General features: G+C 45.2%; 1 protein-coding gene across 2 annotated transcripts in view; it reads left to right on the forward strand.

Annotated features, from left to right (window-relative positions):
* Window positions 1-9,436, forward strand: part of LOC140205484 (parvalbumin, muscle-like) — a 32,259-nt gene extending 22,823 nt beyond the window's left edge. For both annotated transcript variants that reach the window (XM_072273094.1, XM_072273093.1), the window contains exons 3-5: window positions 4,077-4,209; window positions 8,658-8,767; window positions 9,226-9,436. In XM_072273094.1, coding sequence (XP_072129195.1) covers window positions 4,077-4,209; window positions 8,658-8,767; window positions 9,226-9,254 — 272 coding nt within the window. In that variant the 3' untranslated portion in view covers window positions 9,255-9,436. The remainder of the gene's footprint in view (window positions 1-4,076; window positions 4,210-8,657; window positions 8,768-9,225) is intronic.
* The last annotated feature ends 14,344 nt before the right edge of the window (window positions 9,437-23,780 follow it).

Consider the following 23,780-nt stretch of genomic DNA (forward strand, 5'->3'; position numbering starts at 1 on the left):
TCACCCATATTCCTGTGCCCTGCACCTTGGGTCTAACTACCTCCTGTTTATCACCTCTTCAGGCTCCCAAATGATCCAGAGTTCATTCAGTTCCAACTCCAAGTACTTAACAAGGATTGTTAAATGCTGCAGCTGGATGCACTTCTCGCAGTTGTAGTTGTCAGGGACACTGGCGGTCTCCCTGCCTTCCTGCATCACGCAAGAGGTCCCAGAGGACTGTTGAGTAGCTAATGTTGTTCCATTATTCAAGAAGGGAAGCAGGGATAATACTGGAAACTATAGACTGGTGAGTCTCACCTCAGTGGTAGGTAAGTTACTGGAGGGAATTCTAAGGATAGTCTTTATGAGCATCTGGAAAACCATGGCCTCATTAGGGAGAGCCAGCATGGGCCGTGAAGGGTAAGTTGTGTCTTAGTAACTTGACTGATATTTTTGACGAGGTAACAAAGATGATTGATGAAGATAGAGCTGTTAATATTGTCTACATAGATTTTAATAAATTGCTTGACAAGGTCTCTTTTGGGAGGTTCATCCAGAAGATTAAGATGCACTTGATGCATGGTAAGTTGGTCGTCTGGATTCAGAACTGGTTTGCCTATATGAGACAAATGATAGTGATCAGGCTTATTCTAGCTGGAGGTCTGTGGTTAGTGGTGTTCAGCCGCAATCTGTACTGGGAATTCTGCTGTTTGTAATGTTAACAAATGACCTGGATGAAAATGTGGATGGGTGTGTTAGTAAGTTTGGAGAGAGTATGAAGATTGATGGTGTTTTGGATAGCATAGATGACTGGCAAAGAATACAGCGGTATATACAGCAGATCAGTTGCAGATAGGGGCAGAGAATTGGCAGATGGTGTTTAGCCGCGTCAAATGTGCAGTGTTGCACTTTGGTAGGTCAAATGTAAAGAGGCAGTACACTGCTAAGGGCAAGTCTGAGGCTGAGGGGAGATCTGGTCGAGATTTATAATATTATGAGAGGCATACATAGTGAAGGCAAACAGCATCTTTTTCCCAAGGTTGAAATGTCTAATACCACAGGATATGCATTTAAGGCAAGAGGAGATTAATTCAAAGGACATTTGAAGGACAAGTTTTTTACACAGAGGGTGTGACTGCTTGGAATTTAGTCATAGAAACATAGAAACATAGAAAATAGGTGCAGGAGTAGGCCATTCAGCCCTTCGAGCCTGCACCGCCATTCAGTATGATCATGGCTGATCATCCAACTCAGAACCCTGCACCAGCCTTCCCTCCATACCCCCTGATCCCTTTAGCCACAAGGGCCATATCTAACTCCCTCTTAAATATAGCCAATGAACTGGCCTCAACTGTTTCCTGTGGCAGAGAATTCCACAGATTTACCACTCTCTGTGTGAAGAAGTTTTTCCTAATCTCAGTCCTAAAAGGCTTCCCCTTTATGCTCAAACTGTGACCCCTCATTCTGGACTTCCCCAACATCGAGAACAATCTTCCTGCATCTAGCCTGTCTAATCCCTTCAGGATTTTATACGTTTCAATCAGATCCCCCCCTCAATCTTCTAAATTCCAACGAGTATAAGCCTAGTTCATCCAATCTTTCATCATATGAAAGTCCTGCCATCCCAGGAATCAATCTGGTGAACCTTCTTTGTACTCCCTCTATGGCAAGGATGTCTTTCCTCAGATTAGGGGACCAAAACTGCACACAATACTCCAGGCGTGGTCTCACCAAGGCCTTGTACAACTGCAGTAGTACCTCCCTGCTCCTGTACTCGAATCCTCTTGCTATAAATGCTGGCATACCATTTGCCTTTTTCACCACCTGCTGCACCTGCATGCCCACTTTCAATGACTGGTGTATAATGACACCCAGGTCTCGTTGCACCTCCCCTTTTCCTAATCGGCCACCATTCAGATAGTAATCTGTTTTCCTGTTTTTGCCACCAAAGTGGATAACTTCACATTTATCCACATTAAATTGCATCTGCCATGAATTTGCCTACTCACCTAACCTATCCAAGTCACCCTGCATCCTCTTAGCATCCTCCTCACAGCTAACACTGCCGCCCAGCTTCGTGTCATCCGCAAACTTGGAGATGCTGCATTTAATTCCCTCATCCAAGTCATTAATACATATTGTAAACAACTGGGGTCCCAGCACTGAGCCTTGCGGTACCCCACTAGTCACTGCCTGCCACTCAGAAAAGGTCCCGTTTATTCCCACTCTTTGCTTCCTGTCTGCCAACTAATTCTCTATCCACATCAATACCTTACCCCCAATACCATGTGCTTTAAGTTTGCACACTAATCTCCTGTGTGGGACCTTGTCAAAAGCCTTTTGAAAATCCAAATATACCACATCCACTGGTTCTCCCCTATCCACTCTACTAGTTACATCCTCAAAAAATTCTATGAGATTCGTCAGACATGATTTTCCTTTCACAAATCCATGCTGACTTTGTCCGATCATTTCACCGCTTTCCAAATGTGCTGTTATCACATCTTTGATAACTGACTCTAGCAGTTTCCCCACCACCGAAGTTAGGCTAACCGGTCTATAATTCCCCGATATCTCTCTCCCTCCTTTTTTAAAAAGTGGGGTTACATTAGCCACCCACCAATCCTCAGGAACTAGTCCAGAATCTAAAGAGTTTTGAAAAATTATCACTAATGCATCCACTATTTCTTGGGCTACTTCCTTAAGCACTCTTGGATGCAGACCATCTGGCCCTGGGGATTTATCTGCCTTTAATCCCTTCAATTTACCTAACACCACTTCCCTACTAACATGTATTTCGCTCAGTTCCTCCATCTCACTGTACCCTCTGTCCCCTACTATTTCCGGAAGATTATTTATGTCCTCCTTAGTGAAGACAGAACCAAAGTAATTATTCAGTTTGGTCTGCCATGTCCTTGCTCCCCATAATCAATTCACCTGTTTCTGTCTGTAGGGGACCTACATTTGTCTTAACCAATCTTTTCCTTTTCACATATCTATAAAAGCTTTTACAGTCAGTTTTTATGTTCCCTGCCAGTTTTCTCTCATAATCTTTTTTCCCCTTCCTAATTAAGCCCTTTGTCCTCCTCTGCTGAACTCTGAATTTCTCCCAGTCCTCAGGTGAGCCACTTTTTCTGGCTAATTTGTAGAACACTACAGCAGAGAAACAGTCTGTGCCAAATCACTAACCCGCATAGTCCCATTGACCTCATTTGATTACTAATTTTATTGGTTCAACACAACATTGTGGGCCTGTGATGTGGTGTTGTATGCTTCATGTTCTGTGTTTAACAGCATGCCCATTGGCACTTGGATTTTCCCTCCTGACCCTTTTCACCTCTGTGCACTCTACTCACTTTGATACCAACCTCATTGACAGATGAAAGCATCTTAATGTGCATGACACCGAAACTGCACTTCTGTGACAGGAAAGCTCTATGATGGGTAGTCAAAACTGCCCAGCACATCACTGGCACCAGCCTGTCAAGGACATGTATACAGAAAAACACCAGCAATATCATAAAGGTTCTCACCCACCCAGCTCAAGGACTCTTATCAGGGAGGAGGCAACATAGCATTCACACCAAGACCACCAGACTCAAAAAAATTACATTCCCCAAGAAGTAAAGTTGATCAACACTACCACCCACTAACCCACCCCACCACCACTACTTTATCAGTTTCTGTCAGAATCACCTTATATACAGACACTTCACTGCCTATATCACTTTATGGACATATAATCAATCTAAGTACAGTATGTAAGGTATATTATGTAAGTATACAGTATTTATTGTTTTTTTTATTATTGTGTTATCTTAGGGTGCCATTTTTTTGATCTGCATCAGATCCAGAGTAACAATTATTTCATTCTCCTTTACACTTACTGTACTGGAAACAGTGTTAAATAATTTTGAAACTTGATTTGGCTGAGCTTCGGGTATCTTGGGAACGCGTTATATGGCTCCATGTGGGTGGAACCCCTTGGAATATTTTGCTATGTTAAGGGCACTGTTCTACTGAAAGATGTTGCCTACACTAAACTTGCAAGTGTAGATATCTTCCTGCTAATGCTATCTCTTTTGTGCCTTGTCTAGAGCCCGGAAGCTTCAATCACAAGGTGTTCTTCAACATGATTGGCTTGAAGAAGAAGACAAAGGATGAAGTGGAGAAAGTCTTCAAAATCCTTGACAAAGATAAGAGTGGCTTCATTGAAGAGGATGAGCTCAAGTAAGACTCAATGGCACAAGACATGGGTTGGACCACTGGGGGTATTAACCTGGTAGAAATTGTCCAGAACTGATGAGAATTGGATTGAGCTGCCAGTGAATTCTTGCAACTAGTGATCCACACTGTTTTGCAGCCTATTAACATTCATCTATCCTCATGCCCATCTCAATCACCACATCAAGCTGTGTGTTCACTCAGAATGAGATCTGAAAGAACACAAGAGATTCTGCAGATGTCGGAAATCCAGTGGATTCCTCCTTCTTCAGTCCTTTACCTCTTCCACCCATCCTCACCCAGTTTCTCACTTCATCCCCCCCTCAACAAACCTCTCATCTTCCCCCTAGCTATTACCTGCCAGCTGGTACTTCTCCCCTCTAACTTCTTATTTTGGCCTCTGCCCCCTTCCTTTCCAATACTAATTATGTGACTCAGCCTGAAACGTCACTTGTTCATTCTCCTCCATAGCTGCTGCCTGACCTGCTGAGCTCCTCCAGCATTTTGCGCCTGTTGCATAAGGTGATGGGTATTTGAAGCAAATACAAGCACCACTGGAGACAGGTAGTCAGGCAGCATCTGTGGAATGTTGGCTATGATAAGAGGCAATGATAGAGTGGATAGCCAGAATCTTATTCCCAGAACCGAAATGACTAATACAAGCAGATACAATTTTAGGTGATTGTAGGAAAGTATAGGTGGGATGTCAGAGGTAAATTCTTTATTCAGAGAGAGATGGATGCATGGAATGAAGTGCTGCAAGGTGTGGTGGTAGAGGCAGATACATTAGGACATTTAAGACAGTTAAATAGTCATATGGATGGCAGAAAAATGGAGGGTTATGTCAGAGGGAAGGATTAGATTGATATTGGAGTAAGTTAAAAGGTTGGCACAATATTGAGGGCTTAAGGAGCTGTATTGTGCTGATTTTCCATCAGAACTGGTTCACCCAGCTCTTTAATTCTACTTCCCTCTCCACAGATGCTATCCAACATGCTGAGTATTTCCACAACACATACAAAATGATCAAAGAGGCACTCAGCAAGTCACACAGCATCTATGGAGGGAAATAAATAGTCAATGTTTCGGCTGAGACCCTTAAATGGAAAAGGGCAGAAGCCAGAATAGGAAAGTTGGGAAAGTTGGAGAATTCGGGGGATTTCAGGCAGAGAGGCAGGCGAGATGGGGAATGAAGAAGAAGCTGGGAGGTGATAGGTGGAAGAGGTAAGTGGCTGAAGAAGAAAAAATCTAATAAGGAAGGAGAATGGAACGAGTGGAAAGGAAGGAGGAGGGGAAACCAAAGGGAGGTGATGATGAAGAGAAGAGAAAGGAAGACACAGTAACCAGATTGGGGAATAGAAAAAGAGAGAAAGCAGAGGGAAGAGAAATTAGAAGGAAGCTAGAGAAATCAATGTTCATACCATCTGGCTGAAGGCTACTTTGATGGAATATGATCCTCCAGCCTGAGAGTGGCCTAATTGTGGCAGTAGAGGAGGCTGTGGACTGACACTTTGGGATTTCCAGAAATGTCTTGTTTTTATTTTACATATAATTGCTCAGATATGTAAGGGCATGTATTCAAGAAACCCTAGAGCAAGCTTGTTTGTAGGATCTGCTAACTATGGGAACAGAAGAAAAAAAACACAGAAATCTGTTGTAGGCTAATGTAGACAGATGGAATTCACACTGAGTCTGGGATGTACAAACTGTCTGTTTATTACAAGCTGATGTTAACAACAGAGTCATTGTCCCAGAACAGATGCTCTCTGATCCATTATTCTCACCTGCTTACCCCCACTATCTCTACCCTGCATGCGTTATGAATACATAGAGCAAGGGAAACCTTTTGTAGCGTCAAGCTTCAGTACCTACACTCAGCGAGCATTTCATTAGGTACAGGAGGTTGCTAATGAAGCTATATGTACCTCCTGTACCTAATAAAATGGCCACTGGGTGTACGCTCATGGTCTTCTGCTGCTCTAGCTCATCCACTTTAAGGTTCAATGTGTCGAGCATTCAGAGATGCTCTTCTGCACACCACTGTTGTAACATGTGGTTATTTGAGTTACTGTCGCCTTCATGTCAATTTGAACCAGTCTAACCATTCTCCTCTGACCTCTCTCATTAACAAGACACTTTCACCCACAGAACTGTGGCTCATCGGATGTTTTTCCAAACCATTCTCAGTAATCTGTAGAGACTGTTGAGTGTGAAAATCCCAGGAGATCAGCAGTTTCTGAGATACTCAAACCATTCCATCTGGCACCAACTATCATTCCACAGTCAAAGTCAGTTAGATCACATTTCTTCTCCACACTCATGTTTGGTCTAAACAACAACTAAAGCTCCTGGCCACATCTACATCCTTTTACGCATTGAGTTGCTGCCACATGATTAGCTGAATTAGATATTTTCATTAACAAGCAGGTATACAGGTGTAACTAATAAAGTGGCCACTAAGTGTTGGCTCTATGTGAGCTGTGTGTACAGTTCAACTCTTCTCTTCTTTTGTGAGGGAAGTGGAGAGGGGATTCCCTTTGCGTCAGAGGGGAGGACGTTGGTTGGATGGAAGTGGGAGAGGGGTATCAAAGAGGGAAAAGGATATCGAGGAGGGAGAAGGATTCAGGGATGGGGAGGAAAGTAAGAAAGGGTATTTTGTGGGAGGGACAGTTGACGGACTTTAGGAAGATAGACGTGGGAAAGGGGATTCTGGGAGGAAAAGAGGGATGTGGATGGAAGAAAGTGGGGAGAGGTTTTGGGATTGGAGGAAGTAGGAGAGGATTTTGAAAGGGTAGTAGGAGAGAGGGAAAGATTGAGGGACTTCAGGAAAAGGGAACTGGGAGAGGGGATTCTGGGAGGAGTGTTGAGAGATCAGAGACTGAGGGAAGTGAGAAAAATGTCTCGGGGGTATGGAGGAGGGTTGGGCAGAGGGGAAGGAAGGAAATAGGAGACAGTATTTTGAAGAATGGTAAATGGACTTTACGGGACAGGAATGGGAGATTTGTGGGGGGGGGGAAGAGAGAAAGGTTTGATTGATCTCAGAGTAGATTAAAGAGTCAGTACAGCATCATGGGTTGAAGGGCCTCTCTGCTATATTCTCTGTACAAGCTTCCATCCTGGAGTTTAATGAAGTCATTGTGAAGCTAGTAACCAGGCACAAGTTCATTTTGGCCTACAGTTTGTGGATTAAGCCAGCTGAGCCTGTTACACGACCTGGTACCAACCCTGAAGAGGCCTCCCCTATCTCTTTGTTACCTGCTCACTATCCCATCTCTCTCTGCTGTAGAGCATAACCAAGAATTCCCTATTCCCTAATATAAATTTACTATCCCCTTCTACAGCCAATCATCCCCTCAAAAAGGACCTGTTGTTCAATACGATAACAATCCTCTACATCTCTTCCTTCTCGTATTCTCTGATATCTTGATGAGAGTATCAAGATATCTTACCATCCTTCAAAATACCCTTCCCTATTTCCCTCCTTCCTCTCCGCACAACGCTCCACCATACCTCCGACACCTTTCTCTCACTTCCCTCTGTCCCTGGTCTCTCAACACTCCCCCCCAGAATCCCCTCTCCCACTTCCCTTTTTGAGTTTAAGAGCCGAGAGGTAATGTTGCAGCTATATAGGACCCTGGTCAGACCCCGCTTGGAGTACTGTGCTGTTCTGGTCGCCACACTACAGGAAGGATGTAGAAACCATAGAAAGGACGCAGAGGAGACTTACAAGGATGTTGCCTGGATTGGGGAGCATGCCTTATGAAAACAGGTTGAGTGAACTCGGCCTTTTCTCCTTGGAGGAACGGAGGATGAGAGGTGACCCTACAGAGGTGTATAAGATGTTGAGAGGCATTGATCGTTAGATAGTCAGAGGATTTTTCCTAGGGCTGAAATGGTTGCCACAAGAGGGTACAGGTTTAAGGTGCTGGGGAGTAGGTACAAAGGGGATGACAGGGGTAAGTTTTTTATGCAGAGAGTGGTGAGTGTGTGGAATGGGCTGCCGGCAACAGTGGTGGTGGTGGATACGATAGGGTCTTTTAAGAGACTTTTGGATAGGTACATGGAGCTTAGAAAAATAGAGGGCTATGGGTATGCCCAGTAATTTCTAAGGTAGGGACATGTTCAGCACAACTTTGTGGGCCAAAGGGCCTGTATTGTGCTGTAGGTTTTCTATGTTTCTATGAGACTAATTTCACCAGTCACCATTTTAGGAATGCTTTGAGTTAAGAAATTCCTCCTCTAAACATTCAGCTCCCTTATGCTGATCGCTAGAGTCCTTAACCAGGAGGAATTCACTCTGCTAAGCCCTTCCCAGGATTTCCAAAGCAGGGAATTCTGGAAAGATTATTTTATTGAATATTGAATTTGGAGGGACAGGTAATTGTCTGTGGGCAGGGATCACAAGGATGGGGAGTTTGGGAAGACTGGGACTCATTCGTGTTTTTCATTGACAGAAATATACTACAGAGCTTTGCACCTGATGGGAGAGAACTTTCCGAAAGCGAAATTAAGGCACTTCTTGCAGCCGGTGATGAGGATCATGATGGCAAGATTGGACAGTCAGGTTAGTATTTTCTAGGTTGTGTCCATCATTCGGGATATGGGTGTGTTGATTGCCTTTCACAAAGAGGTAGTGAGCTATGCCTTTGTGTGTATATATGTATGAGACAGAGCGAGAGAGAGGAATAGACAGTCAGAGAGAGAGAGAAAGGGACAGAGACAGAGAGACAGGCAGAGAGAGAGAGCGAGGTGAGTGAGATAGTCAGGGAGAAAGAGAGTGAGTGAGAGATGAGGGTTTAGATGCAGTGACAATAAAGGAGGGGTGATAAATTTCCAAGACAACAAGATGCCTGACTTGGAGAGGAACATGTAGGTGTTGGTGAACCTCTGTGCCTGTTGCCTTTGTCATTCACATTGGCATACACAAAAGGTTTAGTGCAGTACTCACACAGACACAGGGACAACATGCAAGTTGTCAGAAAATTTCAATGTGATAAACTACTCTATTCTTGTTCTTTGCAGAGTTTACCAACCTCGTAGCTCAAGCATGAAGTAACTGAACCAAGTCAAGTCTCCATTCGCCCTCACCGTCCGATTCAGAACGGACCTCTGTGGAGAACCTTGGTTCATGAGAAGTCCATATAGTTCCTACTATTTATTTGTACATTTTATACTCATGTTTGTGCCGGAAGGTGCTGTCAAACAAATAAATGTCAAAAGATAATTTGGCCCCACAAAATGGCCTCTATGTCTTTCATTGCAAGTTCAATTTCATCTCCAACCAACTCTACTAAAGAAAGATAAAGGGATTAGCTTTATTTGTCACAAGTACACTGAAACATCAAAACATACAGTGAAAAAGGTTTGCATAAACAACCAAAAGAGTCCAAGGATATGCTGGGGCAGCTCGCAAGTGATGCCATCCTTCCGGCACTAATAACCCCAACCATACATCTTTGGAATGTGGGAGGAAACCGGACAAACACGGGGGAATTATAGAAACATAGAAAGCCTACAGCACAATACAGGCCCTTCGGCCCACAAAGTTGTGCCGAACATGTACTTACTTTAGAAATTACCTAGGGTTACCCATAGCCCTCTATTTTTCTAAGCTCCATGTACCTGTCCAGGAATCTCTTAAAAGACCCTACCGTTTCTGCCTCCAGCACCGTTGCCGGCAGCCCATTCCACGCACTCACCACTCTCTGTGTAAAAAACTTACCCCTGACATCTCTTCTGTACCTATTCCCAAGCACTTTAAAACTGTGCCCTCTTGTGCTAGCCATTTCAGCCATAGAAACCATAGAAACCATAGAAACTACAGCACAGAAACAGGCCTTTTGGCCCTTCTTGGCTGTGCCAAACCATTTTCTGCCTAGTCCCACTGACCTGCACTCGGACCATATCCCTCCATACACCTCCCATCCATGTATCTGTCCAATTTATTCTTAAATGTTAAAAAAGAAGCTGCATTTACCACCTTGTCTGGCAGCTCATTCCATACTCCCACCACTCTCTGTGTGAAGAAGCCCCCTCCAATGTTCCCTTTAAACTTTTCCCCCCTCACCCTTAACCCATGTCCTCTGGTTTTTTTCTCCCCTTGCCTCAGTGGAAAAAGTCTGCTTGCATTCACTCTATCTATACCCATCATAATTTTATATACCTCTATCAAACCTCCCCTCATTCTTCTACGCTCCAGGGAATAAAGTCCCAACCTATTCAACCTTTCTCTGTAACTGAGTTTCTCAAGTCCCGGCAACATCCTTGTAAACCTTCTCTGCACTCTTTCAACCTTATTTATATCCTTCCTGTAATTTGGTGACCAAAACTGAACACAATACTCCAGATTCGGCCTCACCAATGCCTCATACAACCTCATCATAACATTCCAGCTCTTATACTCAATACTTTGATTAGTAAAGGCCAATGTACCAAAAGCTCTCTTTACGACCTTATCTACCTGTGACGCCACTTTTAGGGAATTTTGTATCTGTATTCCCAGATCCCTCTGTTCCACTGCACTCCTCAGTGCCTTACCATTAACCCTGTATGTTCTACGTTGGTTTGTCCTTCCAACGTGCAATACCTCACACTTGTCAGTATTAAACTCCAACTGCCACTTTTCAGCCCATTTTTCCAGCTGGTCCAAGTCCCTCTGCAGGCTCTGAAAACCTTCCTCACTGTCTACTACACCTCCAATCTTTGTATCATCAGCAAACTTGCTGATCCAATTTACCACATTATCATCCAGATCATTGATATAGATGACAAATAAAAATGGACCCAGCACTGATCCCTGTGCACTGAGCCCTGGGAAAAAGCCTCTGATTATCCACACAATCAATTCTTCCCATCATCTTGTAAACCTCTATCAAGTCACCTCTCATCCTCTGCTGCTCCAAGGAGAAAAGGCCGAGTTTACTCAATCTATTCTCATAAGGCATACTCTTCAATCCAAGCAACATCCTTGTAAATCTCTTCTGCACCCTTCCTATGGTTTCCATGTCCTTCCTGTAGTGAGGCGACCAGAACTGAGAACAGTACTCCAAGTGGGGTCTGACTTGGGTCCCATATAGCTGCAACATTACCTCTCAGCTCCTAAGCTCAGTCCTATGATTGATGAAGGCCAATGCACCGTATGCATTTTTAACCACAGGGTCAACCTGCACAGCAGCTTTGAGTGTCCTATGAATTTGGACCCCAAGATCTCTCTGATCCTCCACACTGCCAAGAGTCTTACCATTAACACTATATTCTGCCATCATATTTGACCTACCAAAATGAACCACTTCACACTTCTCTGGGTTGAGCTCCATCTGTCACTTCGCAGCCAGTTTTGCATCCTATTAATGTCCCACTGTAACCTCTGACAGTGCTCCACACTATCCACAACACCTCTAATTTTTGTGTCATCAGCATATTTACTAACTTCCACTTCCTCACTCAGGTCATTTATAAACATCACGAAGAGAAGTGGTCTCAGAACAGATCCCTGAGGCACACCACTGGTCACTGACCTCCATGTAGAATATGACCCATCTACAACCACTCTTTGCCTTCTGTGGGCAAGCCAGTTCTGGATCCACAAAGCAATGCCCCCTTGGATCCCATGCCTCCTTACTTTTTGAATAAGCCTTGCATGGGGTATCTTATCAAATGCCTTGCTGAAATCCATATACACTACATCTACTACTACTACTCTACCTTCATCAACACGTTTAATCACATCCTCAAAAAATTCAATCAGCCTAGTAAGGCACAACCTGCCTTTCACAAAGCCATGCTGACTATTCCTAGTCATATTATGCCTCTCCAAATGTTCATAAATCCTGACTCTCAGGATCTTCTCCAGCAACTTACCAACCACTGAAGTAAGACTCACTGGTCTATCATTTTCTGGGCCATCTCTACTCCCTTTCTTGAATAGGGAACAACATCCGCAACCCTCCAATCCTCCAGAACCTCCCCCGTTCCCATTGATGATGCAAAGATCATCGCCAGAGGCTCAGCAATCTCCTCCTCGCCTCCCACAGTAGCCTAGGGTACATCTCGTCCAGTCCCGGTGAGTTTTCCAAGGATGCTTTCCCAAAACCCCCAGCACATCCTCTTTCTTAATATCTACATGCTCACGCTTCTCAGTCCACTGTAAGTCATCCCTACAATTGCCAAGATCGTTTTCCATAGTGAATACTGAAGCAAAGTATTCATTAAGTAACTCTGCTATCTCCTCTGGTTCCATATACACTTTTCTACTGTCACACTTGATTGGTCCTATTCTCTCACGTCTTTCCTTTGCTCTTCACATATTTGTAGAATGCCTTGGGGTTTTCCTTAATCCTGTCTGCCAAGGCCTTCTCATCCCCCTCCTGGCTCTCCTAATTTCATTCTTAAGCTCCTTCCTGCTAGCCTTATAATCTTCTAGATCTCTATCATTACCTAGTTTTTTGAACCTTTCATAAGCTCTTCTTTTCTTCTTGACTAGATTTACAAATCTGCACAGTCACAGAGAGAATGTACAAAATGCTTACAGACAGCTGTGAGAATCAAACCCCAATCGGTGATCACGTGCTGTAAAGCGACTGCGCTAACCGCTGTGCTACTGTGCACCCAACTCCAAGACATTGCATCACCCATCCTTCCTTTTGGCCATGGGCATGAGCAAATGCACCTCCTTGTTGCATTATCCATAGAGTATGTTGTGGACTGTGTGTCTGTCAACTTACCAGAGGTCGATGGGTTAAGTAGCCTCATTTAAGTTCAAGTTCAGATTCAAGTTTATTGCCATCTGCATACATCTCTAACCAAACAAAACAATGTTACTCCAGAGCATAGTGCATAAACAGGTTAATAAAATATAATCACGGTAAACAGTCAACAGTCAACAGGCCGCTGTCCTAGTGACGAGACCTCGGTGGTGACAGGAACTCCATTAGTCTCACAGCCTGAGGGAAGAAACTGTTACCCAGTCTGACAGTCCTAGTCCTGATGTTCCTGTACCTCCTTCCAGACAGTAGTGGATCAAAGAGATTGAGGGATGGGTGGTAGGGATCCTCAACAATGGTTTGGATTCTTCGCCTGCAATGCTTCAGGTGAATGTCACAAAAAGTGGGGAGAAAGACCCTGGTGATTCTCTAGGTGGTTTTCACTGTTGTCTGTAGGGTTTTGCGGTCCAATGCCTTGCAGCTTCCCTATCACAAGAAGATACAGCTAGACAGGACACTCTCGATGGTTCTCCTTAGAATGCGGCCGGGAAGCCTTGCACACCTCAGTCTCCTCTGAAAGTGTAGACATCCTTCTTGACTCATGAGGAGGTGTTGTGGTTCCAGGTTATGTTGTCCGTTATGTGCACACCAAGGAACTCTTCAATCTCTCCACAGAAGAACCATTAATGTACAATGGAGAGTGGTTGACCTGTGCCTTCCTGAAGTCTACAATTGTCTCTTTTGTCTTGTCACATTGAGGTTCATGTTGCTGCTCTTACACCATTTGACAGGCCTCTCTGCCTCCTCTCTGTGTGCTGATTCATCATTGTGGCTGATGAGGCAACTACTGTTGTGTCATCAGTGCACTTGATGATGTGGTTTGAGCTGGATCTGGTAGTGCAGTCATGGGTCTGCAGCATGAACAGGAGGAGGCTGTGCATACAGCCCCAGTGCTCAGTAGGATGGAGCTTGAGATGTTGCTGCCAACTTGGATTGATTGGGAGTTTTCTGTCAAGTCTAAGATCCCATTGCAGAGAGAGGTATTGAGTCCCAATGACGAGAGTTTACCCACCAGCTTCTGAGGGATGATCATGTTGCCAAAATGCTGAACTCAAATCGATGAACAACATCCTGGCGGATGAGACATTCTTTTCTAGGTGAGACAGGGCAGAGTGGAGACCAAGCTATGGCATCATCAGTGGACCAGACTGAGCAATAGGTGAACTGGAAAGGGTCCATTATAGCTGGAAGGTGGGATTTTGTATGATCCATTACCAGCTGCTCAAAGCATTTCAAGTCAGTGCCACAGGGCAGTAATTGTTTAGGCCAGTTACCATTGCTCTCTTGTGCATTGCCTTGAAGTTTGTAGGGACAGTGGACTATTTCAAAGAGATATTAAGGATGTCCATTAAGACCACTGTTAGCTGAGTTTACATTCTCTCAGCTCCTGACCAGGAATGTTGTCCAGCCCCGCAGCTTTGCATGGGCTAAAATCCTCTTTACTCAGCTGCAGCCAGAGAGGGTGACTGCTCCTCAGGGAGAGAGGAAGTTTTCCTTGATGTCACATCACTCAATGTGTCAAATCACACATAGAAGGCATTCAGCCTATCAGGAAGGAAGGTGTTGCTGGTGTTGAAGTGTAGCGTGGAACTGTAGAACTGTAATCGGTTATGTTTTGTGTACCACTCCCTGGTCTTATGACTTAAGGTAGTAAGCAGTCTACATATAGTGTGCCTGTTGAAGGCACACTCACTGTATACTTTTGGAGAGTTTCAGGATTTATATTCCCACATTTCCTCATATGTAAGAGACCATTCAACCCATTGAGTATGTGCTAACTCTCAGAACAACCCCATTCCCCCAACCAGTTTTTTCCCCGTGACATATTCCACCTACATTCCCATCAATCACCCCTACATTTTACTCTTCTTCTACACAGCTGGGGCAATTTACAGAGGCCAATTAACCCACTGACCCAATTGCCTCAGAAAGGAGGGAAGAAGTCAAAACACCTGAGGACACAAGGAAAACGCACAGACTCCACACGGACAATACCCGAGGTCAGGATCAAATCCAGTTCACCATTGCTGTGCCACAGCACCTTTATCTGCTGCTGACACTGTCATTAGACTTTGGAAGATGAAGGAAATAACAATGTTGGAACAGAACATAGAACACAGAGCATAGAACACAGCACAGCCTCAATGTTGGGCCAGTCTTTTAACCTACTCGAACATCAAACTAACCCTTCCTTCCTACATAACCCTCTATTTTTCTATCATCCATGTCCCTATCCAAGAGTTTCTTAACTGTTCTGAATGTATCTGCTTCTACCATCACCCCTGGCACCTACCTGTTAGAGTATGCACCCAACTGCACCATTTTCTGGGGTTTAGACGCTCTGATTCTCCAGAGTATGGATAGCTGGCATGGACCTTTTTAAGTTTCAGGCCTGCTCTGCTATTTGATGGCCATGTTTTGGCGCCAGCATTTTGATATTTAAAGAGACCCTTCCATTCATGAACACTGCCTTTGAGATCCTCCAAGGGGCAAGAGGATTCAGAAGCTTGGTTTGTGGAATGCATACAATCTGGTCAACATAAAGGAGAGTGATGAGTGGAAGATTGCATTCCACACACTGACGGGGTACTATGTGTACCTGGTTATCCCTTTCAGTCTCGCTAATGTGCCAGCAATTTTCCAGACCTTCATAAACAATGTGCTCCAAGATGCTTTCCATAAGTACACCTTTGTCTACTTAGACAACATCCTAATTCTCTCAAAGTCCATGGAGGAGCACATCACTCACATCAAAAATATCTTAAAGAGGCTTCTTGATCATATATTTTATGTCAAGCTGGAAGAATCCAAATTGCACATGACCACAGTTTCAATTTGGGGTTTTATCATCTCTAATGGTAATTTCAAGATGGACCCTACTAAGAAACAAGCAGTTAGAGATTGGCCAAAACCATCCAATGTGAAGCACGTACAATGATTGCTGGGATTTGCCAATTTTTATAGAAAGTTCATCAGCAACTTCAACTCAGTGCTGGCCCTACTGAAGAGATCATGGGCCCTTTTGTTTGGACTACCGAAACAGAGGCTACTTTTGCAGAAATCAAACAGCAGTTCACAACAGTACCTATTTTGGTCTCATCTAACCCGGACCTTCCCGTCATCATGGAGGTGGATGCCTCGGACATCGGAGTGGGTGCAGTTTTGTCTCAATGGACATCTTCGGACAATAAACTGCAGCCATTTGCATTCTTCTGCAGACTGCCATCCCTAGTGGTGAATACGATATCAGAAATAGAGAGCTGCTCGCAGTTAAGTTGGCATTGAGGAATGACTTCGCTGGCTTGAAGGGGCTTTTTTATTGCATGGACAGACCATAAGAACCTGGCTTACATCCAGGAGGCTAAAAGACTGAATTCCAGGCAGGCCAGCTGGCCCCTTTTCTTTAAACAGTTTAATTTTGTTCTGAACTATCGATCAAGGTCAAAGAATTTAAAATCAGATCAGCAAACCTGAAAGAGAGGAGGAGCCTACCGCCATTTTGCCCCAAGCTAAGGTGATAGCACCCACTCATTGGGAAATTGATGCACTTATTCGCAGGGCCCAGGCACAAGGGGTGATTACCAAGAATGATCCTCCGGGTTATCTGTTCGCCCCAAATTCTGTCAGCTCTAAGGTTCTTCAATGTGGACACGCAACTAGAATGACCGCTGACCAAGGGGTCACTGAACCCCTCGAGTTCATCAAGAGGAGCTGCTGGTGGACTGGAACGGCATGGGAAGTCCAACAACCTGTGCAAGCTCGTGTGGCGTGTGCCCGGAGCAAGGTGCCCTGCACCCAACCTCTGGGGCTTGTTCACATCCTACCTGTTCTGGATAGACCGCGGGTGCACATCTCCAAGCACTTTGTCATGGATCTTCTGCCTTTGGGGCAGACCATTATAATGGTGATCATGGCTCACTTCTCGAAAGCCTGTAAACTCATTGTGTTGGACAATCTACCATCAGCAGCAGAGACAGTTGAGATTGTCCTTCTTCAAGTCATCAGGGTCCATGGCTTTCTGGTGAACGTTGTGTCGGATCATGACCCACAATGCACGTCACATTTCTGGAAGGTGTTCTGTGTGATGATAAGGTCCAGTAAGCCTTTCTTCTTGGTTTCACCCACAGTTCAACAGCCAGACAGAGTGGGTGAACTGGGATATGGAACAAAACCTGAGATGTCTCACCTCAGGAAAACCAGATGAGAGTTGTAATCATTTGATGTGGACGGAGGTTGCCCACAACACACTACAGCATTCTACACATGGGATGTCCCTGCTTTAATGCCAATTTGGGTATTCTCCACCACTCTTCCCTGAGCAGAAGGCTGAGGTTGGGTTACCTGCTGCTAAAGACCTCGTCCGACGCTGCACGGTGAAATTGACTAGGGCAAGGGAGATTTTATTGGCCTCTACTCGTAAGGCTGAACTGAAGGCCAACTGCAAGAGAAGGCAGGGACCAGCCTTGCAGCCTGTGCAAGACGTCTGGTTGTCTACTCAAGAATTGTCTCTCTAGATGGAGTCAAGGAAATGGGTGCCCAAGTTCTTCAAGCTTCTTAAGAAAGTGAACCTGGTAGCTTATACCTTGCGGCTCCCCAAGACCCTTAAAATCAATTCCACATTACACATGTCCAGTTGAAACCTATGAGTACCACTTCTTTAGCTCCACCACCCAAATTTGTTGATAGGGAACAGGTTTTCACTGCAAAGAGAATTCTGGATTCACAAACTGTTTGGGATGTTTGGCAGTTCTTTGTTGACTGGGATAGAGTTGGCCTGAGAAATGGTGCTGGGCTACAGAAATGGGCATCCTGGATCCAGGTCTGATTCAGGATTACCATTAACATCACTCTGAGCAGCCTGGGTCATTAGGAGTTGGCCATGGGGGAAGGGGTCCTGTTATGGTACACACCTGACTTGGCCAGCTTCTGAGGTTTTGACACTCTGATTCTTTGGAGTATGGAGAGCTAATAAAGAGCCTTTAAAGATTCAGGCTCACTCCGCTAATTTGCAGACATGTTTTGATGCCAGGATTTTAATATTTAAAGAGCACCTGAACTCAGGTTCAGGGCTCAATCATCAGCTCAACTTCAGATTCTCATCTAGCATCTAGTTTAGAATCCTGTCCTCTTCCCAGTCTCGTATTGTGTCTCAATTCCAGTCTCAGATACTCCAGCACTTTGGTCCTTACCATTTTTGTCTAGGTCTGTCATCACACCTACCACCCTCTCCGCAAAAAACTTACCTTTGATATCCCCCTATACTTTCCTCCAATCACCTTAAAATTATCCTCCCTGCTATTAGTGATTACCACCTGGAAAAAGTCTCTGCCTCTTCACTGGATCTGTGTCTCTTATCTTGCACATCTCTATCATCTCATCCTCCTGCCCTTAAAGGAGGAAAAACCTTTCCTCCTAAGACATGTTCTCTAATCCAGGCAACATCTTGGTAAATCTCTTCTGCACACTCTCTAAAGCTTCCACATTCTTCCTATAATGAGGTGACCAGAACTGAAAATAAAACTCCAATTTGGTCTAACCAGCGCTTATAGAACCGCAACATTATCTTGTGGCTCTTAAACTGAAAGTAGTCTTCTAAATCAGGACTGAACGAACCTGGAGCTTGTAGTGGGGAGGTGTCTCTAAGTGTAGTAGGTTTGGGAGATGCCATTGGAGTGGTTGAGGAATAGCATTTTGTGGAGTCCCCTCCAAGGACAATGCTTACACATCCTATCATGGCTTCATGTAGCAAGTGTTTTGCCTGTGACTGCAAGAAACTACAGAGAGTTGTGAACGTAGCTCAGCACATCATAGAAACCTACCACCCTCCATGGACACTGTCTTCACTTCTCGTTGCCCTGGTAAAGCAGCCAATATAATCAAAGACACCACCCACTCCAGACATTCTCTCTTCTCCCCTCTTTCATCAGGCAGAACCTACAAAATGTACCACCAGCTGTCCCCACTGTCATGATATGGATTCCTAACCTCACAATCTACCTTATTATGACTTTGCACCTTATTGTCACCCTGCACTGCACTTTCTCTGTCACTGTCATACACCGTTATTGATTTCCTTTGCACTACCCGTTGTGGTAATCATGCAATCACATGTGTCAAGTGTGATGTTAACATCTCCGTATGTATTCCCTTAATGGAGAACGCTTGCGTGTGTGGGGAGGCTGGTGCACAGGCAGCCACCACACGGTCCTTGGCAGATCAGGGTCTGGATCCAGTGGCATGGAATGGAAGACGACTGGAGACCCTTCAACTGCTGCAGCCTGCTGGTGTGATGTATCATCATCTTTGGCCAGCTCCACTGCTGACATCTTGGTTGGATTGCTCTCCGTCTGGTGACCTTACCAGGAGCTCAGTGCCAGGTGGCTAAACTCCAGACAGCATTGGTCTTGGGATCTCTGGAACTTACAAGCTTCTCCACCACGACAAGGTAACGATCCTGTTATAATGAAATGATCAGTATAGACGGCATACAAAACAAAGTTTTTCACTGTTCCCTGGGAAAGGTGACATGAATAAACCAAATTACCAACTAAGATGAGTGAGACACATATGGCGCAGTAACAAGCCCTACCAGCTCAATGTGCCTGTGCCACCCAATTAGAGCCATGTGACCAGTTCTTCTGCACACAACGGCTGTAACATGTGGTTATTTGAGTTACTGTTATTTTCCTGTCAGCCTGAACCACTTTGGTTATTCTCCCCTGACCTCCATCATTAACAAGGCATTTTCACCCACATAACTCACTGGATGTTTTTGTTTTTCACACCATTCTCTAATGTCTAAGACTGTTGAGTGTGAAAATTCCGAGAGCTCAGCAGTTTCTGAGATACTCAAACCCCTCCGTCTGGTACCAACAATCCTTCCATGGTCAAAGTCACTTAGATCACATTTCTTCCCCATTCTGATGTTTGGTCTGAACAACAACTGAACCTCTTGACCATATTTGCACTTAATTGCTGCCACATGATTGGATGATTAGATATTTGCATTAATGAGCTGGAGTACAGGTGTACTTAATAAAGTGGCCACTGATTGTATGTTCTAAATAGAATTAGCTGTAAACTGTGGCGTAACTAGTATGAAAATGATGGACTGAGTGGCATCATGATGTTCTGTGAATTACTATGATTCCACATCCAAAATCTGAGGTGGAATAATATGCACAAGTCACTTATTAAAATTTATTTTGAGTAGACAAAATTTAGCACTGGCAAGAGATCCAGTGAATTTTGTCAACACACATCAAAGTTGCTGGTGAACGCAGCAGGCCAGGCAGCATCTGTAGGAAGAGGTGCAGTCGACGTTTCAGGCCGAGACCCTTCGTCAGGACTGCACCTCTTCCTACAGATGCTGCCTGGCCTTCTGCGTTCACCGGCAACTTTGATGTGTGTTGCTTGAATTTCCAGCATCTGCAGAATTCCTGTTGTTTGAGTGAATTCTGTGGGAGGTTTGGGGGGTGGCTGTGTTGGGTAACATAATCGGTGGAAATGTACATAATTCACAACCACCAACATTGAGTCGGGGTTTCGATTTAAGAGGCAGGTCCGATGTGTTGACGTTATTACATAAAAGATTTTTAGCGCGTTTTGGTTGTGTAGGTTTTGGAGTTCAACAAAATGTGTTACGAGTTTTGTAACACCTAAAAAGCCTCACTCCATTTTAGCTGCAGAAACCTGCATTGGTGACCCCAAAGCTCTAGGTGAATTCCAGAGTTATTGAACATGTCGGCCAACACAGTTGCTTTGAAACTGCCAGAGTTTTGTGAGCAAAATGCCGCTGCTTGGTTCGTACAAGCCAAGGCCCAGTTCACCCTGCAAGAGATCTCTGCCAACAACACCCAATATTTCTACGTGGCAGCGTCACTCAGCAATTCCATGCCTGCGAGAGTAGTGAGTCTGCTTGAACACCCGCCTGAACACAATAAATACCGATGGCTGAAAACTCACCTTTTTCAGACTTTTGGATCATTGGCATCTGAGCACACCAAACAGTTGTCTCTTTGCCCAACCTTTGGCAATGGTGAGCCTTTGGAGCTAACAGAATACATGCTGTCGCTCCTGGGAAATCACCGTCCTCATTTTATTTTTAAAGAGCTCTCATGCAGCAAATGCCTGACCCAGTTCATGTAGTCCTCGTTAATGCACCCTTGCCAAGGGAGTGCAGCTGATAGTCTACACTCAGCTGGGCAGTGGTGCATCATTCCTCCTCCTTTCTCTACCTCAATAACTCCAGTGAGCAAGGCTCCCAACATAAGGACGCCTGCGCCTGTGAAATAGACGATGCTGGGGCTATGCTTTTACCACGCTCACTTTGGTACGAACGCTAGGAAGTGACAACCGCCTTGCAGCTTCAATACTGCCAGTATATCGGGACATCAGAGGTCTGTGAACACCATGGGTTCCAACTGCCAGGGTCGTCTACTGTAAATCACAGACACCCTTTCAGGGCAACGTTTCCTGTACGACATGTGTGCTCAAGTGATTGTGCTGCTGGCATCGCCTGTTGATCAGAAGGGCAAAGAGTGATGAAACCTCGCTGGAGGCAGCCAACGGCAGCCGGATCCAGACCTACGGGACACGATGGGTGACACTCTGCTTCAGTGAGCAACATTACACATGATACTTTGTTCGGGTTAAAGTGGCTAGACATCTGCTTGATGCAGATTACCTGTGTGCCCAAAGACTGTTAGTCAATCTTAAGAACTGCCAGTTTCTGGACATCAAGGACTTTGGTTCGTTATTCTGCTCCCCAGTGAGTTCCCCACAACGACTCTGTCAAGCACGTGCACCACCACATGTGAGTTTACTCAACTGCTGGATGAATTCCCAAACCTCACCCGGCCAATATTCTCCATGACAGTCACTAAACATGTGGTCGAACACCACATTCCCACAACTGGCCCAGCGGTCTACGCCTGTGCGTGTAGACTGGACCCATAAAGCTGGCAACCGCGAAGGCTCAGTTCCCAACATGGAAAGACTTGGAATTGTATGCTGGTCGAATAGCCCCTGGGCTTCGCCCCTAAGTCCGACGGTGGTTGCTGTCCATGTGGTGATTATCAATGCCTTAACAAGGCACCTAATCAGCTGCTTAGCTGGTCAGCTGACATGACCAGGGTATTTGATGTTACCAATTGAGCTCTTTCTAATGTGACCCTATTGGAGCACCCACTCCACAATGCACCCATAGCCATTACCACTGACACATTAGACTATGCTGTGTGTGCTGTGCACAAACAGTTGGTTGGAGGCACGTGGCAGCAGCTTGCCTCTGTCCTCTCAAAACGAAGTACAGCGCATTTGACTGTGAGCTTCTCGCTCTCTTTCTGGCTGTTTGCCATTTCCTTTTTCTTCCAGAGGGTCGCCATTTCACAGCATTCGTTGACCACAAACCCCTTGCGCACGTGATGGCCAAAATATCAGACCCTTGTTATGCACGCAGCAACACCACCTGGCCTACATATCCAAGTTCACAACACATCAAGAGGAAAATAATGTTGTGGTTGATTACCTCTCACGGCCAGCTGTTGAGACCGTACACATAGGGGTTGGCTTCTCTCCTGTGCAATATCTCAACCAGTCACCCTTGCCCCATTGTGCCAACAAACTGGAGACGGACTGTTTTTGATCCATATATGGTCTCTCGCATTTGAGCCGGAGGTCTCACACAAAAAAATGGTTGCACTAAAGTTTGTTTGTCATGACCTCGGAAAGGACATGCATGATTGAACTGCAGCCTGTGTGGAGTGCCAGCGGGCAAAAATTATTCGTCATGTTCAGGCACCATTGGCACCTGTTGAGGTCCCTGAGCACCGGTTTGATATTGCCAATGTGGACCTTGTTGGTCCTCTTCACCTCTCCCGCAGTTTCAAGTTCCTTCTTACCATGGTGGACCGCACCACCAGGTGGACGGAGATCATCCCTCTAACATCGTCGATGGCTGCAGACGTGGATTGGGCATTCATCGGCACCTGAGTTGCTTGGTTTGGCACCTCATCTGATATTTCCTCTAATTGTGATCCCCAATTCATTTCAGACCTCTGGGTTGTGATGGCCCAGAACCTCAGCATTGGGATGCATCACACCACGGTGTATCACCTGCAGACCAATGAGCTAGACGAGTGGTTTCACCACTCCTTGAAGGCTATACTCTGCAAGGGCTTCCCTGACCGATGAATGTTGGCATTATTGTCTCCCGTGGGTCCTGCCGGGGCTCAGAACAGCTCCAAAAGAGGACCTGCAGTCGTCTGTGGCTGAGTTGGTATATGGGCAGCCATTACGAGTGCCAAGTGACCTCACTCCTGATGCTGCGGCTGCTTGGTCAGCCTCTCAACAGCATCCCACCCTCCTCAGTAAATTCAATTTCTTTTCACCTATTCCTCCCATCATTGCATACAGCACTCTTGGGTACTTGCTGATCTACATTCCGCCTCATTTGTTTTCACACACCATGATGCACACCAACGTCCCCTTAGGTCCCCTTAAGATGGCCCATTCCACCTTTTGGAATGAAGAGAAAAGAGTTTTATCATAGATAAGAGGGGTAAACCTGAATATATTTCAGTAGATTACCTTAAACCAGCTTAGAGGATTCTGCTGTCATGCCTCTCCATCAAGATATGACCATGAGTGTGTTAATAAGTGTAAGTGTCTGGACGAGCCAGAGGCACGTGCTATTCCTCCACATATGGAACATAAGACCAGAGCCAAGCTCCAGACAGGCTCATAATGCCGGGTTAGTGAATTCGGGGGGGGGGGGGCCTGTGTAGGGGAATGTAACTGGGAAAAATGTACATA

The sequence above is a fragment of the Mobula birostris genome, chromosome 11 (genome assembly GCF_030028105.1).
Source record: "Mobula birostris isolate sMobBir1 chromosome 11, sMobBir1.hap1, whole genome shotgun sequence".
Taxonomy (NCBI): domain Eukaryota; kingdom Metazoa; phylum Chordata; class Chondrichthyes; order Myliobatiformes; family Myliobatidae; genus Mobula; species Mobula birostris.